The sequence below is a fragment of the Castor canadensis genome, chromosome 1 (assembly GCF_047511655.1).
Source record: "Castor canadensis chromosome 1, mCasCan1.hap1v2, whole genome shotgun sequence".
Lineage (NCBI taxonomy): Eukaryota > Metazoa > Chordata > Mammalia > Rodentia > Castoridae > Castor > Castor canadensis.
This window is the reverse complement of record NC_133386.1, coordinates 140,475,578-140,492,143: the sequence shown is the minus strand read 5'-3', so window position 1 is coordinate 140,492,143 and position 16,566 is coordinate 140,475,578. Positions and strand designations below refer to the sequence as shown.

The 16,566-nt window shown below is 38.9% G+C and overlaps 1 protein-coding gene across 1 annotated transcript; it reads right to left on the bottom strand.

Moving 5' to 3' along the window:
• Nucleotides 1-3,904: 3,904 nt before the first annotated feature.
• LOC109676963 (olfactory receptor 51G2-like) lies at nt 3,905-4,909 on the bottom strand. The gene has a single exon (XM_020153161.2). It carries the CDS (start codon nt 4,907-4,909, stop codon nt 3,905-3,907), a length of 1,005 nt encoding a protein of 334 aa, XP_020008750.2.
• Nucleotides 4,910-16,566: the final 11,657 nt, after the last annotated feature.

The following is a 16,566-nucleotide window of genomic DNA, read 5'->3' as shown; positions in this document are numbered from 1 at the left end:
GGGCATTACCAACCTATTCAGCTTCCCAAAGTGTAAGTGCTCAATTAGATTGATAGGATTCACATCTTCTCCAAAGAAACAAGAAGATGATAAAAATTAAAATAAGACAGTAGTAAAAGAAAATACCCTAGAGAAGAAAAGACAATTAAAAAGGGGGCATGAAAAATGGAAACTACCAATGCTGTAAGAATTTCTTTCATTGTCTCTTCAGTAGGAAATGATTGGCTATGGAGCAGTTACTAAGTGTAGGGTGCTTAATAATTGAATTTCAGAGGTAAAAATTAGGTTTTACATCTTTATAATCATACCTGAAAGGGTTGGCAGTTTGGGAGATAGATGCTTTCTTAAAAAACAAAATCTTGGAATCTAGCATTAAATGTGAACTTTTCCCTCATGTAGATTTTAATGCAGGCTCAGGACATAGATCTAACCATTGTCAAATACCTGACCACAAGAAAAACCTAAACTGTCAGGGAACATTTTATTCATTCAACAGCCCTTTAAGTATTTATACATCAATAGTATCTTCAATAAAGTTACAAAAATCCTAATCTACGAAGAAGATAATATATTGTAATAAATGCCTACACAAAGACATGTAGAAATACAGGACAGGGACTATAAGGATGGCCTCTCATGAAAAGTCCTCTATAAATCTTGAAAATTTGATAGCCTACTTTTGAAAAGGCCTTTTCAGGAAAAGTGTCTACACAGTGAGAGAGCAACTCCACCTACCTCTGAGGCACAGTAATTTTCTTCCTCCATACAGAGGCAATAGCAATATCAGCTTCCTGTTCTAAGCAATGATTAGATGTTATTTTTATAAATAACTTATAAATTATAGATTAGCACTTAAGTTTAATTGTATTGTGAAATTGTGTTTGTGGTTAGGATGCTGGGGAAGGAAATGGCTCTCAAACCTAGGAGAGGTCTCTTGGGGTTCCTAGAGTTTTGATGAAGAATAATTAAATTACAGCATCTGATACAGGTATGAGGAGGTCATTGTCAGAGAACTAGGCAATGTAATTGCCTCAGATGTTTGGGGCCTTACAGACATCTCACACTAACATTTATACCTTTATTGCATTTTCTTGTATTTCTTGGCATTCTACATACATGGTCCCATTTAATCTTCACAAATCTATGAGGAAGGGCTTTACAACCAACTAGCATTTGGTCTTTTTACCCCAAAATCAAAGCTACTGTATACAAATTGAATAATGTAAACAATAACATCAATTATAACAAATGATCCCATCTATTGAGCTCTATAAAGTTATGTAGTCAAGTGCATTTAGCATTTGCCAGGAATTCAGTCTTTCACTTGTTTATTTAACACATAAGAGGCTTCCAGTATTTTAAGCCATGTTAAGCACTGGAGTTGAACAAGTCAAGAAGAATGTCCAAACACACACACATAAAATGGATTTTCTGATGATTAATTTAGTGCATTTTATACATTATGCAGCTCCATCTTCACTACATCTCTGCGAGGTAGGTATTTCCACTTGTGATAAGGAAATGGATATTCAGAGAGGTGAAGTAACTAACTGATGGTCACATAGCTGGTATGTTCCACAATGAAATTTTTAAACGCAGGTTTTCTGCATGGGTAAGTGGCCATCTGCTTAGCATAAAGATTAAGATCAGGGGTTTTAGATTCATGTACAGACTTTCCTTATAGATATTAAAACATAAAAGTCACTGTATATTATTCCTTATAATCTTTTTCTGGGTAAACTCCTATCAACGTTTTTTGAGAGACTATCTCAGGATTCCCCATAATGTTAGACTCTGATACTTCAGTAGTAATTTGGCCTGTGAACCAAAGGAAAGTATCATAGACTGGCTGAAATATCTGCAAACAGAAGGTAAAGTTGGTGAGACAAAGACCCTTAGATTGCTTCCAGTTCTTGATGTTAGTGCAGCCATGAAATGGCCAGCAATAAAACATCCATGCTGCTTCTGAAGCCAGAAGAAATCCCCAAGATCAAAGTAAATAAATCCAAGCTTTATTCAGTTGATCCTCTTAATAGGAACTTTCCAGCTTCTGGGCTCTGGATTAAATGGTTTTTGCTTTGTTTCAATATCCCAAGGATGCCTGTGGTCCTGAATACCATCATGTCAGCCTAGGGCTTCTAAGAGAGATTGGGAGAGTCTTCAGCAAGAACAGGCTATCTCCCTGGGCAGAATTTTCTTGTTATTGTGGTAAACAAAACAAAGAGGGGCCTAAATAACACAACTGTTTGTTCATCCCAAGAATTATGGTTCTTTATGAGGAATCTAACAGTGTAGTGCAATCTATCTTTTCAAATGATCTATGCAAAGTGGCTAGTGACATTAATTTACTGCAGCTTTGGACTAGCTACTACTAAACATAATATGTCAAAATGGTTAACTATAAAGTCATGACTTTTTTCCTTGTTTCTTGAGCTCTATGGGCAGTACCTGTGCCCATCAGGTCCACAGGACTCATAATGGCCTTCTTCTAGTCACTGATAAGCACAGGGCTCTGAGTTCCTTGGAAGTCATGCTACCATGACCAGAGTCAATATGCTTTAACAGGGGAAACAGCCTTTCCAACTAGATCTGCTAGTACAGGATTCACAGCTCCCCACCCTGCCTTCTTGTTTCTAAGTTTCTCATTTTCCCTTGTCTCAGTTCATAAAAATAACTGAGAAATGACCACAGTCATTAAATTTTCAATTGTCTGGATGGTCACAGATAAAGGCAAAGTACTTTCTAATAGGTCTATCATGGTTTCTATTAAATTTGAATCATTTCCCATCATAAATATCCATATTTTAATTCTTTAAGAAAAACAAATATTTTAGGACTGAGAAAGTCAAAGGAAATGATAATATGGAGTGAGACATCCTTCATTCTCCTAGAAAGTAATGGAAATAGCTTCACAATATACTTGTCTCCTTTCTAAACTGCACACTTAGAAGTAGCTGCTATCTTGACCATGTGATATATGAGAACCACACCTTGTCACCAAAGGTCTCTGACATCCATCCTCACCTTATTCCATCCCAGATTAACAGGTTTAATTGCTTGCTATCCTCACAGACCCTAGACATTCAGATCTCCCAGTCCTCTCCCTTCCTGGGGATCAGCCATTAATCTCTTGCCCTTTCATCTTCCCTACTCATTTACTCAACAATGTGCATTCAACACCAATATGGTAAGCACCATCCTTAAGCTGATTATAAATAATTGAACAAAATACCCCTGAATCCTGGCCTCTGTGGCACTTGAATCCTATCAGGCACTTATGGAAGTAAGTGGTTATTCCACCCTTACCATTAGTCCCCAGGAAATGCACTATATGGAAGTTATAGTGAACAGATTCCTTAGGTTTGATAATATCAGACTTTCTTTGCTCAAAGCAGTGACATACATGAAGAGACTCAAGATGAAACCACCACTCTCTAAGCTGCAAATAAGTGCTAGATAAATTCAACATGCACAGTGTTGTTGTATATGTTTCTCCATCACCCACCTCCCTTTCTATTTCTTGATATAGGAGCTGGTTAATATTAAATTTGGGAGAAGGCAGCCAGTAGTAAGGTGAACATAGTTTACTACAGTTCTTCCTTAGACTTTATAAATCAAGTGAGAAAGAAAAATCTAGTAGGGAAAAGGAGAGATGTGCCTATACAGATAGATAACATACATCCTATCAGTGTGGCTAAGTCCCCTGAGTAAGATGTCACATTATATACGAGTCTGAGATAGTTCAGCTACAATGAGATAGAACGATGAGAAGATTATCAAAGTAATACTTTGACAGACTCAATCTCCAAAACCAATAATTATAGAGGCTGAGAGGGGCCCATAAAAGGGCTTGATAGCAACAGAGTTCAAAAATTAACTCTCCGCCACTACACCTCAAACACTCTCAGACCCACAAGTGGCACACTCTTTTCATGTGCCACCAGGTCCTTCTATTCCAGGAAATATCAACCCTCTTCTGCTGAAAGCGCTTTAGGAGGCTCTGACGGATCTGCTTAGATTTGATACAGTACACAATGGGGTTCATGAAGGGTGGAACCAAGAAGTGCAGGTTGGCCATGAGTACAGCTAGGGCAGGGTAGCTGTGCTTCTCCACTCGATGTAACACAGACAGTCCCAGTTTGGGCAAATAAAAGATGAGAACAATGCAGAGGTGTGACACACACGTGTTGAGTGCCTTGAGCCGTTCCCCAGAAGATGCAATGCTCATCACAGTCCGTAAGATCAGGGCGTATGAGAGCATGATGAGAGAGGAGTCAAGGCCCAAGGAGAGGAGGATGGAGACCAGGCCAATCAAGCTGTTGGTCTGGGTGTCCGAGCAGGCCAATCCCACAAGGTCACAATGCAGGCAATAGCAATGAGACAGTGCACTGATCTGGGGGAAGAGCAGACGCCGCAGGAGGATGGGTCCAGGGAGATTGAGCAGAACAGCCCTTACCAGAACAGCAACACCCACTTTGCCCACTGCTGAGTGGGGAAGTAGTGTGGCATAGTGCAGAGGGTCACGGATGGCAATAAAACGATCAAAGGCCATGGCCAGCAGCACCCCAGATTCCACATAGGTGAAGGCATGGATGAAAAACATCTGTGCTGCACAGAGATCAAAGGGAAGCTCTCGAGCACCCAGCCAGAAAAGCCGCACCATGGTGGGGAAAGTGGAGGCACAGAGGCCCAGATCAGAGGCTGCCAACATGGACAGGAAGATATACGTGGGTTCATGTAATGCTGGATCTGTACGGATCAGGAAGAGGATAATACTGTTACCCAGGATAGAAACCACACAGACGAGGTTGATGGGGATGGAAACCCAATGCTGAGAGGCTTCCAGGCCTGGAAAGCCAGTGAGGAGGAAGATAGAGTGACCAGAAGTGCTGGTGTTGCAGGAGAACATAGTCATTCCAGGAGGAAATTGTCTGTCTTAGGAATAAAAGGTACTTGTCATTATTTATAGTCTCTACTAGGTGTGGGCCATGAAAAAACTCCACTTTCCTATGGAGCTCCTGACTATATAGTTTTATTTCACAGTTTGCTTGATTTTCTTTCTCTTTGAATATAGTAGGATGGAATACCTATTCTGAGTTGATCTGTGCTTATTATTTATGGCTATTTCTTCAGCCACTCAGCAGCTACCTCCCCTTGGGCCTAAAAAAGCCTCCATTTTTTTTTATGTTTGTTTTGTTGTTACTTGAGCCAAACATCTAATCTTTTAAACATTTTTTTAATTTTTTGATTAATACATAATGATTACATGTTTACAGTATGATACATGTATACAGTATGTACTGATCAAAATAGCTTCTTTAAATGCTCAGTGGTGACAAAGTTCTCTCCAGTGAAGATGAACTGGCTTAAGGGAAGTAGTTAATAGTTCTTCAAAGCTAAGCATAGTAAAGAAAATGGCAGTTTGACCGAAGTATTCAGTTTTGATTATGTTTTTTCCCAAGCCTACCTATACCTCATTGGCTGCTTAAATAGCCTGTGCCCATGAACTCAATTAAAAGAAAATTTCCTCTTTAATATCTTTTTTTCAGTCTTCTTACTGGTTTTTTGTTTCAGCCCTCAAAAGCTGTTATAACAGGGCCAACTATTTGAAGTTCTCCTTAGTTGGGGGCAGAAGGCTGAGGTTGATAGGCCTTCACGGCATCACCTGAAGAGTCAGCCAAAGCAGCATGAGCTTCTAGAATCACAGAATTAATAATGTTCTACGAAGGAGCCCGAAGTGTAGCGTGTGAGCTTGTCTCTACTCATAAACTCACAAAGCCCTTTCAAGCTACATGTTCTCTCTAACTTCTCTTCTCAGAGCAGACAGTATCTCCCTTTGTCTACTAAGCATCCCACAGGTTTGCATTTGATTGAATATCCTGAAGAACCACAAACTCTTAATTTCTCTCCTCTTTTCACAAAGCTCACCATTCAGTACCTGTTGGTTCATGCCTCCTTTTCTTTCTAATTATACAGGAAATACCTAGAAAAAAATTATATGTCCTTTTACTGTGTATCATCTCTCCAAGTCAACTATCTTTAAACAATCCCCTCCTTTCAGATCCATTCAAGCTAATCTTAGTGAATCATAGTCATTTTCCTGGATGGTAAAACCACTTAACTATCCTACTTTCTTCATTTTTTAGGTTCAGATTCATCTAACAAATTTAAGTAAGAATTATTCTCAAAATTTATGAAAAGACAAGCATAAAACATTTAAATTATTACATGTATAAAAACAAATGGTGATCAATTTTTTAGGTTGATGTTCCCATCCTAACTTTGTTTAATGATCACCAATCATTCCCTGTACCTGTAGGATCAAGCCTAAGAAAAATCTTCATACTGAATCCAGAAGAAGCCTTGTCCATCCTATCTTTGTCTCTGGTTTTTACAATCACCTTTCTCTTAAGTATTATAAACTCTTAAAACATCTTTCTACTCACCAAATTCAACATATTTGATCATTTTAAAACATCTGGGTGCAATATAGCATACACATCGAAAAGTCTACTAAGTATAAAGCTTGTTGAATTTCAACAAAGTGAATACAGCTATTTAATGAATACCCAGATCAAGAAACAGAAGATTTAAGAATGGGACTAAGGTATGAAGGAGAAAAATGGAGGGGATGGACCAACTTGAGATATAATACATATATACATGAAATGTCATAATGAAACTCCCTATATAGATATCTTAAATGAATAAAAATGTCTTTTTTCAAAAACAAAGGACAGGAAGCTAAAACAGGTCCTGTCTGGGGGTTGGCACCAGTGTGAGGGAGCAGACATAAGGAGAGGGTAAAGGAGAGTAAATATGGCGGAAATATTATGTACTCATGTATGAAAATGGAACAAGACCTGTTGAAACTATACTAAGAAGGAGGGAGCCTCTTGGCTTAGAGGGGGTGAATTTAACTAAGATATATTGTAAGAACTTTTGCAAATGTCACAATGTACCCCCAGTACAATAATAATATAATAATAAAATTAAATTTGAAAAAAGAAACACAAGACTGTCAAACTCCCACAAAACTCCCTATGATCCCTTCTAGTCACTTTATCTTCTTAATGATAACCACTACCCTCACTTCTAATACCACAGATTAATTGTACCAATTTTGAACTTTATGATCATACAGTATATATAATTAATTATAATTATGATTAAATATGATTAATTATAACCATATAGTATGTCCTTGTTTGTGTTATATGCTCAACTTTACATCTATGATACATCCACATTGTTGCATGTAGCTGTAATTTGTTGTCATTGCTGCACAGTTTTTCCATTAGAGAATATACCACAACATATTTATCCATTCTGTCATTGGTAGACATTTGAATAATTTCAGGCTTAGAACTAGTATAAATAATACTGCCAAGAACACTCTAGTATATGTCTTTTGTGAGCATATGCATGCTTTTCTGTTGTGTATATGCCTTCCTAAGAGTTCTATCATAGCTCATGCATGTATTCAGCTCTAATAAATTCTTCCAAACAGCTTTTAAAGATTATTGTACCAATGCATACCCACACTAACACTGTAAGAGAGTTCAATTGTTCCACATCCCTATGAATACTTTGTGCTGTTAGCCTCTTTAATTATAGCTATTCTGGGTGCATAGTGGTATTGCCTTATAATCTTAAGGCACATTTCCGCTATTACTAATAAAGTGAGTACCTTTTCATGTGTTTTGTTGCTATTTGAAAATTTTCTTTGTGAAATTCTCTTTAAGTCTTCTACTCATTTTCTATTGAGTTGCCTGCATTTTTCATATTATTTTGTATGAGTTTTTTTAATATTCTAAATAACCACTGTGCAATTTATGTTAAGTGAATAAGCCATTTTCTGGCCCCAAATCTTATGAATGTTCTGTTACCTTTATAGACTTCAATTTCCTGAGTCTGTTTTCCTATCTGTAAAATCTTTGTATATGAAATAGTCAGATGCCTCACACAGTATCTAATGCAGAGTACACTTCAAATTGTAGCTCACTTCCTCATTTAGAGAAAGTGTAGGGCTCTTTGGGGGCATTCCCACTTAATGGAAACCCAGAAAAATAGGCCCTGGAACAAGATCAAAATTCTATCATTCCCTGAAACATCTCTTTAGTGAACTAAAGGGATACAATTGACTGAAGGAGGGTTCACAGAGGGAGTCATTTTACTTGTCTGAACCTTCCAGGCTGAATTCACGCCTGTGTTGCTCTGCACATGTCTCTGTCATACACATCATGCCACACAGTAATCTTTATACATAAGTCTAAGCAACTATCAAGTCAGGACCACACTGTGTAACTGCAGGGGGCGCCATACGCATTTGCTGATGCACATGAATGGGCCATACAGGACCCAACTCCTCCAGCAGCTAGGGTTTTCAGCCTGTGTTTTCATAGAGCGTGGCCCTGGTCATAAGCCAGAAACTGCATTAATGACTCTGGTGGGAAATCAGATAATGGACATGACAACAGTGGAAGGAAGTACTGAGTGTGATGGTGCACTCACAGAAGCCAGGAAAGGCTACTCAGGTGGGGTGCAGAAAGAAACACCTTGTGTCTTAGAGCAAAGATTGTCTTCTTATAATCGTACACTTAGCATAGTGCCCACCACAGTGTCATATAAGCTTGTACCAACCTTTTGTCCATAGTAGGCCAAAGTGACAACCACATGTCCACAGTCCCAACTGAAGAAAAGGCAGACAGCTGTCTTTTCAGAAACCTGGCAATGTACATATCTCTTTTCTCTATGGTTCCTAAGGACCATACTCACTGTGGTAGAGTTAAAGCCACCCCTATCTGCCCCATTGTTTTTCCTTTTTGCCATGCTTCTTGCTTTCTGATACTTCTTCCGGGTCCTAAGTTTATCAAATAATAGTAAGAATCAAAAAGTAAATGTTTGTCCCTTGCACATGACTTTTTCATATTACCTTACTTAGTTCCCTAGTCCTATGGGATATTTTTCCATTTTGGGGTAAGGAAATTGGGGCTGAGAGGGGTTAAGTGGTTTTCCCAAGGTCATGAAGCTACGTGGTAGAGCCAGGATTTAAATCCTAGTTGGCCTAAACACAAAGGCTATTCTCTTACTGGCATCACATAAAGAAAGAGCATCTATCAAATCCTTTGCCCACAGGATAATTTAAAGCCAGTTTTTCTGTCGACTCGCTCTAACTCTATTTCCCTTTAATGAAGATGCAGAAGTTTGAGACCGAAGCAAGTTTACCCCTTAAGAAGAACAGTCTCCAAACCAATCCAGCCGCACAACCTACTTCCCGTTACTCACAGTTTTTTCTGTCTTTTCACACATATTGTGTTTCATTCTCTAGAGGCAGTGATGAAGCTACAGTCCCTAACCCAGCTGCACCCAAGACCCAAGAATGAGCAGTGTCTGATACAAAGGAGACTGCATCCTCCTCTTACTGCTCCAATACTGTGAGAAGACAAAGGAGTTCACTAAAGAGCTATGTCCTTTTCACATAATTAAAGAACAACACTGACCTCACAGAGTGGTTGTGAACATCGAAAAAGCTGTTTTGCACATAGTAGGCACTTACTAAAATGTAATGGTAACCAGACACTAGCCTAGGATGTCACAGCCCGTATCTTATGAAGTCTTCCTCCTTCAAAGCCTTTGAGTGACATCATCTCCTCTCTACATATGAGGAAATGGAGTCTGAGAGATGAGAAATACAATCAGTGGCTTCATTAAGAGTAAGCTGAAGAAATGCCATTTGACTCCAAGGCTCATATATTTATCTGTTCCTCAGAAGTCTCATCCCTAAAATATTTTTAAAGTATTTTCTCTCGATGGTTATAAAGATTAGATGAGAATATGTTATAAATGATATAAAACAATGCTTTGCACATAATAAGCAGTAAATGGCTCCTAATTATTGAGGATTCACCACCCTGTAAGGTGGTGAATCATTCCCATCTTGAATATGGGCAAACTGAGGCACCAGGTTGTTGGATGATTTGCCTAAGACCATGAAGTTAGAAAATTGAATGAGCCAAAATACAAACCCAGGCAGCCTGACTCCAGAGTTCACATTCTTAAGCACTCTGTTATGTGTCTTCTTTCTGTTAACTATGGTGACTATTAACAGTATTAATGCTAGAAATATCTACCCTCAAAGAGGATGAAATAGAATATCACACTTGTAGGATCTCCTTATATACCACTGCTGCCTCCTCCTTGACCACTTACATGCATCACACCTGAAGAGTTTCCACAGAAAAGTCGTAAGACCGCAAGGAGCTCAAGGGTTTATCTACCATCTGTGTTGTATACTGTGTAAGCTCATACCTTAGGAAGAAGAATTTTCTCCTCAAAGCAGTAATTTCCTGAGAGATCAACCAAGAAATTTTATAAAACTATATGTAGGGACAAAAATGAAAAAAATGTGGAGAGAGATGGATGATAGATAAATGATGAATGTGTATAAGGATATCCAGGTAGATAAATAATCTAGGCAAAGCCTAGATTTCTGAGGAGGTATGAAAAAGATTAAACTATAGTGTCTTTTCTTCTACCATCCTTACTTATTGAGGTTTCAGAAGATTATGTATAGTGCAAAGATTCATTTTTAATCAGGGAAGTCTACCCCTAAAAGCTAAACTATAAGTCCTGACAGGAAATGACCCAGTTTAGAGAAGGTTGGAGAGGCCCCTCCCAAATGGTTTCTATAGCAACCAAGAATCAGTCTCCAGCCCCCAAGGGAGTATGAGATTATGCCTCTGGCCTTGCCAGCTGAGTCTTGGGGCCAAAAGGGAAGTTGCAGAAAAATAGGCCATACCACTGCAGCCCTAACCAAGCAAAGACTATCAGGAGTCAAGAACCCAAGTTTACCCCAAGTCTATGATGCTGATGTGCCCTAGCCAAATAGGTCTAATACTGCTGTGCTCAGAAATGAGCTTTTCATAAACCTGTCCAGGCCAGACTCCCTTAATCAAATAGTCACAGACTTTCTGCAGGGTTCCCCGCACAACTCAGACCTTCCCCACCTCCCATTACCTCCTAGCTGTTTGAAGCTTTTATTACATGGTAGAGATGAATGCAGGAGGTATGGGAAGGTGTCCTATTCTCCACACCTCCTTCCTCCCTATTCCACTTACAAACCAAGAGATACTCAGACACTACTGCTCAGTATTAGCACAGGACATAGATCCTGAAAGCTGTCAATGAAATTGCAGTGAGACCTGATTAAAGGAATACAATTGGAGTATCTCATAAGGCTTTTGTTTGTGAATTTGGGATTCATATAAGAAAATATCATAATTATTAAATTAATAAATCTGATCCTATGGTTTTTTTTATTCTGTACTTTATCACTTTAAATTGGGGTAGGGGCAGTACTGGGGCTTGAACTCAGGGACACGAGCTTGATAGGCAGACACTCTTACCACTTGAGCCACTCTGCCATATAAGTGTCATCTGACCATATAAGTGTCACCTTACTTTGAAAGTTCACAACCAAAATTCTTAATTAGATTTAACTGGTGAAGCCAGGATCTGGAATGGGTCAAGAACACTTCTAGTCCTGAAAGATATTAAAAATAGATACATAGAAAGATGATAGATGATAGATAGATAGATAGATAGATAGATAGATAGATAGATAGATGATAGAAGATAGAGTTAGTCTGGTACATAGGCTTTTGCATGTAAAATCACTTTGTAACTGGGACTTTGTGCTCTTCTCTCCAGGATTAACAAACAAATCTGCTAAGGGTATCTGAGTTATCTGAAAATGTGATCTTTAACTTCCTTTAATGTCTTTACTGGCATGGATAATGTATATTCCATTAAAAGCAGGCATCTCATATTGGCATTTCAGAAGTTAACATATTTTATATATAAAATATGTAAAATATAAAATATATATAATGTACAAAATATGTATAGCATATATGTATAAAAATTATATATAACATATATAGAATATAATAGATAATAGATATCTATTAGATATATAATAATATATATATATTATCTTTTATAGCCTATGTAGGCAGCACAGGGTTAAAAGTGTGTGATCCAAGCCAGGCATGGTGGTTCATGAATGTAAACCCAATTACTTGGAAGACTGAAGCAGGAAGACTGAGTTTGGGGGCAGTCTGGGCTATATAGTGAGAACCTGTCTCAAAAACAAACAAATGAAATATATGGATTTGAATCCTGGCTTTACTACTTATTATCCACAAGACTTGGCAAGTTTCTTTACCTCTTTATGACCTAAATGGTTTGATTTGTAAAAGATAAATGATAAGAGTCTCTATCCTTGAGTTATGGTGAGGATCAATGAGCTCATCAAGAAGTGATAAGGCCTTCATAAGTGTTAATATGACCAGCTGTTGCCCAGCTGACAGCCTTCTAAGTCTGAGTTAACTTAGGATGAGAGGTTGAGGGACTCCCCACTGCCCCTGCTCAAACTAGTTGGAGTTTTCCATAGAGCAGGTTTAGTCAAGCGGCTAGACCCCAGATTGAGGCACAGCCAATGCTCTAGCTTGTCTTTGCCCCATCATCAGAAGTCCCACAGCAAGAAGCTAAATACCTATCAGCTTCTGCCTGTGCTGGGGGCAGCCACTGCAGCAGATCCTGAAGAACCATGCATAGGTAGATTGTTTTTCCCAGATTTGATCTGTTGTGAGGATTGAAAAGAGACAGAGTTCCCTTTCATCATGAAGTGACCTTGGTCTTTGGCCCAGACCATCAAAGAATAGTCAAGCCTGAAAGAGCTATGATGTGCTAAGAGCCCTTCACAGATGCCCATTCAAGCCCATTATGTCATAAGATACAGGGTCAGAAAGGCCTTACCTGCTACCTCTCAGGCTGTGGAAAGACCCATAAGGAAGTTTCCTGCCCTAAACAAATACTACTCAGTGCTGCTCAGCAGCAGAAATACTGATGCAGGCTGATGGTGCAAGGCCTCAGTGCTCAGTCCCTCAGCCCAGACCCAGCTTTGACACCCTTATCCCCGCACTCACCACAGGTTCAGAACTTGTTTTCTCTTCTCATCAGTTCCTCTGTTTGTGAAAAGCATTTCCTGTTCTGTCGATAAAGGCCAGTAATTTATAGTCTTCCTGGTAAAGGTAGGGAAATAACAGGTCTGCTGGGATCCAAGTGCAAATCCAAGAGATTTAGGTAGTTGAACTTCCTCAGCCCCCTGAGTTCTTCACCAGGCAGCTCTGGGATTTGGGGGGAAACATCAGGCAGTGCTTCCTGATTTAGCACATGAAAACTTTTCTTAGGGGGCACTGAGAGGTTACTAAGACACACCTGCTCTGACTAAAGAGTCAACCCTATGAATTTCATCGAGATGGAGGCAAGTGGAGGGCAAGAGAATACTTAGAGACTGGAACACATGCTGTCCTTCTGCGGAAGCAGAGACCATGAGGAATTTCTGCTTCTAGAAAAAATAGCACAAACTCTTGTCAAATTCTGCCAAAAAGATCTCAGGCAACATAGCTAGAGATGTGCATTTGTGCCTTAGATATAGGAAGCACGTTAGAGAGGAGAAAAGAGGTTCTCTGCCTAACTTTATGGTTGTAGTTAGGAAATTAGGATGGTTGAAAGTGAAGTTTACTGATGAAACTACTTCTTTTACCCTTGAAGATCACCCATCAAACATGATGCAGTGGAAATCTATGATCTATTCTGTCATTTATTAACAATATGATAATGAAGCAAATTTCTACCTTGTGCCTCTTAGTCTTTATTTGTAAACTGGGGATAATAGTTGCTTCATGGGATTGTTGTTAGAATTATAGTAGGATATATTAAGGCACTTATAAAAGGGATTACAAGTTTTGCACATACTACTTTTACTTTCCAACAGGAAGTTAAGAACTTGCTTCGGGGAATTACATCTGGACAATTCCAAGATGGTGACTAGAGGGAGGAAGCAGAAAACGTGCTTCCTAAAGTAAAATCTTGGAGAGACACTGGAGAACACCTTGCAGGAAAAACCACCAAGAAGAGGTAAAACTCCAACACCACCACAACCCCAGCCCACGCATAGCATCTCCACTCCACGTTAAACAGAGAAACCAGGAGGGCTCCCACACCACCAGATGCCAGCACCTAACCTGCTTGGGAGAAGCAGACCACCAGGTGAGCTAAGTGGCACATGGTATTCTCACAGACAAACCTGGGCCAGATCAGCATAGCCCCGTGGACAGACTGACCCCCACCCAGGGAAAAAAATAAACTGAATAATAAACAATAACAATAAAAAAGACACATAGCAAAGAGGGCGGGGCACCCTGAGCACTGAAGGGGGGGAAGGGGCAATCCCTCACAGAACTTTAAATAAACACACTGGCCAGAGAAGGCAGGAGTGGCGGCACCCACCCAGCAACCAGAAGCAGGAAAGCTTGTAAAAGCGGCGGTGGGAGGAAAATTCCAAGGAGAGGGGATAAGTGTCACTTCCCATGTGAACTGTAAATAAACACTTTGGATGGAGATTTCGGGTGTAGTGCCACCTCCCCCAGTGTGCTTGGAAAGGGGAAAGCTTGTACAGTGGTGGTCCCACCCAGGAGAATTCTAAGTAAACAAAGCCTGCAGGGCTAGGTGAGTGTTAAGCTCACTCCTGAGATCTGCAATCAATAAAGCCTGCAGCAACAGCTGGCTGGCAACAGTGGGCAGGTGAGCCACAGCCTCAGATAGACATTCACAAAGCTGTCTCCAGACTCTTTTTTTTCTCTTCCTTTGATGAGACAACACCTAACTACACCTGCATGCTGAAAAACTTATTGAAACTGTATTGCATCTGAACTTGGGACACTTTGCACTTTGTTGTGTATTGGGGTTTTTTGTTGTTTTTGTTTTTTTTCATTTTGATGAGACAATGACAGAACTACTTCTGAGACACCATCTCCAGGAATGGAGGCTGGGGGACTAACACCAAAATTATTAAGACTGAAACTTTATTACATTTGAACTTGGAGTTTTTTTTTAATTTTTATTTTATTTATTTTTTTATCCTCGCTGTCTCTCTAATTCCTGTTTAGCTTACTGTTGATTAGTACACTATCTCTCCCTGTTTATATATTTGACAAGGGTTTTTTTGTTTGTTTCAGTTTGTTTTACTTGTTTGTTTATTTGTTTTTCCCTTTTCCTTTACCTTCTTTGCTTTCCCTCTCCTCTCACCCTTCCATTCTAAAAATCACCATTGTTAATATTACAAGCTAGAAAATACTTAATTGCACACAGTACAGGGACAGTAACAATACCACAGGCAATGATGGGAAGACAGAAAAAACAGGGAAAACAGTTTCTCCACAGCAAAAAATTAGTATAGGAACCAGAGGGAAATGAAGAAAACAGATACTCAGATCCAGATCCAACAAAACGAAGATAAACTATGCCAAAGAACCCAATGAAACCCACAAGAATAATGTGAAAGATGAAATCCTCCAAGTAACCAATGGTAACTTTATAGAGATGATACTAGATATGGTCAATAAAAATATACAAGGGACACTCAAAAATTCCAAGACAACAAAAATAGAGAATTTGAAAAAGCACAAAAAGAAATAAAAGAAACCATAGATGCACCGTATAAATACCAAAGTGAAATAAAGAACAGGATTAATAAAGAGATAAATGAACTCAGGTTGAAAATAGACAACATTAAAGAGGAAGGGACGCAGGATATGGAAAACCTCAGAAAAAAGAATGAAACAGAATTGCAAATCAAAATGGAAGGCCAATCCAGCAGAATAGAACAAGCAGAAGACAGAATCTCAGAAATCGAAGAAGAAATGTTAATTAAAGGAAAAACTGAAGAACTATTAGTTAAACAAGACCTGTGAAAAGAAAGTGCAAGAACTCACTGACTCCATCAAAAGACCAAACCTGAGAATCATGGGGATTGAAGAAAGAGAAGAGGTGCAAGCAAAGGGAATGAGTAATATATTCAACAAAATAATAACAGAAAATTTCCCAAATCTAGAAAAATCTATACCCATACAGATGCAAGAGACCTCCAGAACATCAAAAAGACCAGACCAAACTAGAACTACCCCACAGCATATTATCATAAAAACAACAAATACAGAGACTCAAGAAAGAATATTAAAGGCTATAAGAGAGAAAAAACAAGTAACATACAAAGGTAAACCCATCAAAATAACAGCAGACTTCTCAACAGAAACATTTAAAGCAAGAAGAGCTTGTGGTGAGATTTTCCAGGCACTTAATGAAAATAACTTCAACCCTAGGATACTCTACCCATCAAAACTATCATTCAAAATAGATGGAGCAATAAAAGTCTTCCATGATAAGCAGAAACTAAAACAATATGTGACCACAAAACCACCACTACAAAAGATTCTTCAAGGGATTCTGCACACAGAAAGTGAGACCCAACATAACCATGAAAGGGCAGGCAGCACCAAACTACAGGAAAAGAGAAAGCAAGAAAGTAAAGAGTAACCTCGATTTAGGTATACACAATCAAACCTTCAAACAACTAAGACAGCTAAATGACAGGAATCACCACATACCTATCAGTACTAACACTTAAGGTGAATGGACTTAATTCCCACATCAAAGACA

Coding starts and splice junctions, on each gene's coding strand:
- LOC109676963 (XM_020153161.2), bottom strand. CDS start 4,909: ATGTTCTCCTGCAACACCAGCACTTCTGGTCACTCTATCTTCCTCCTC.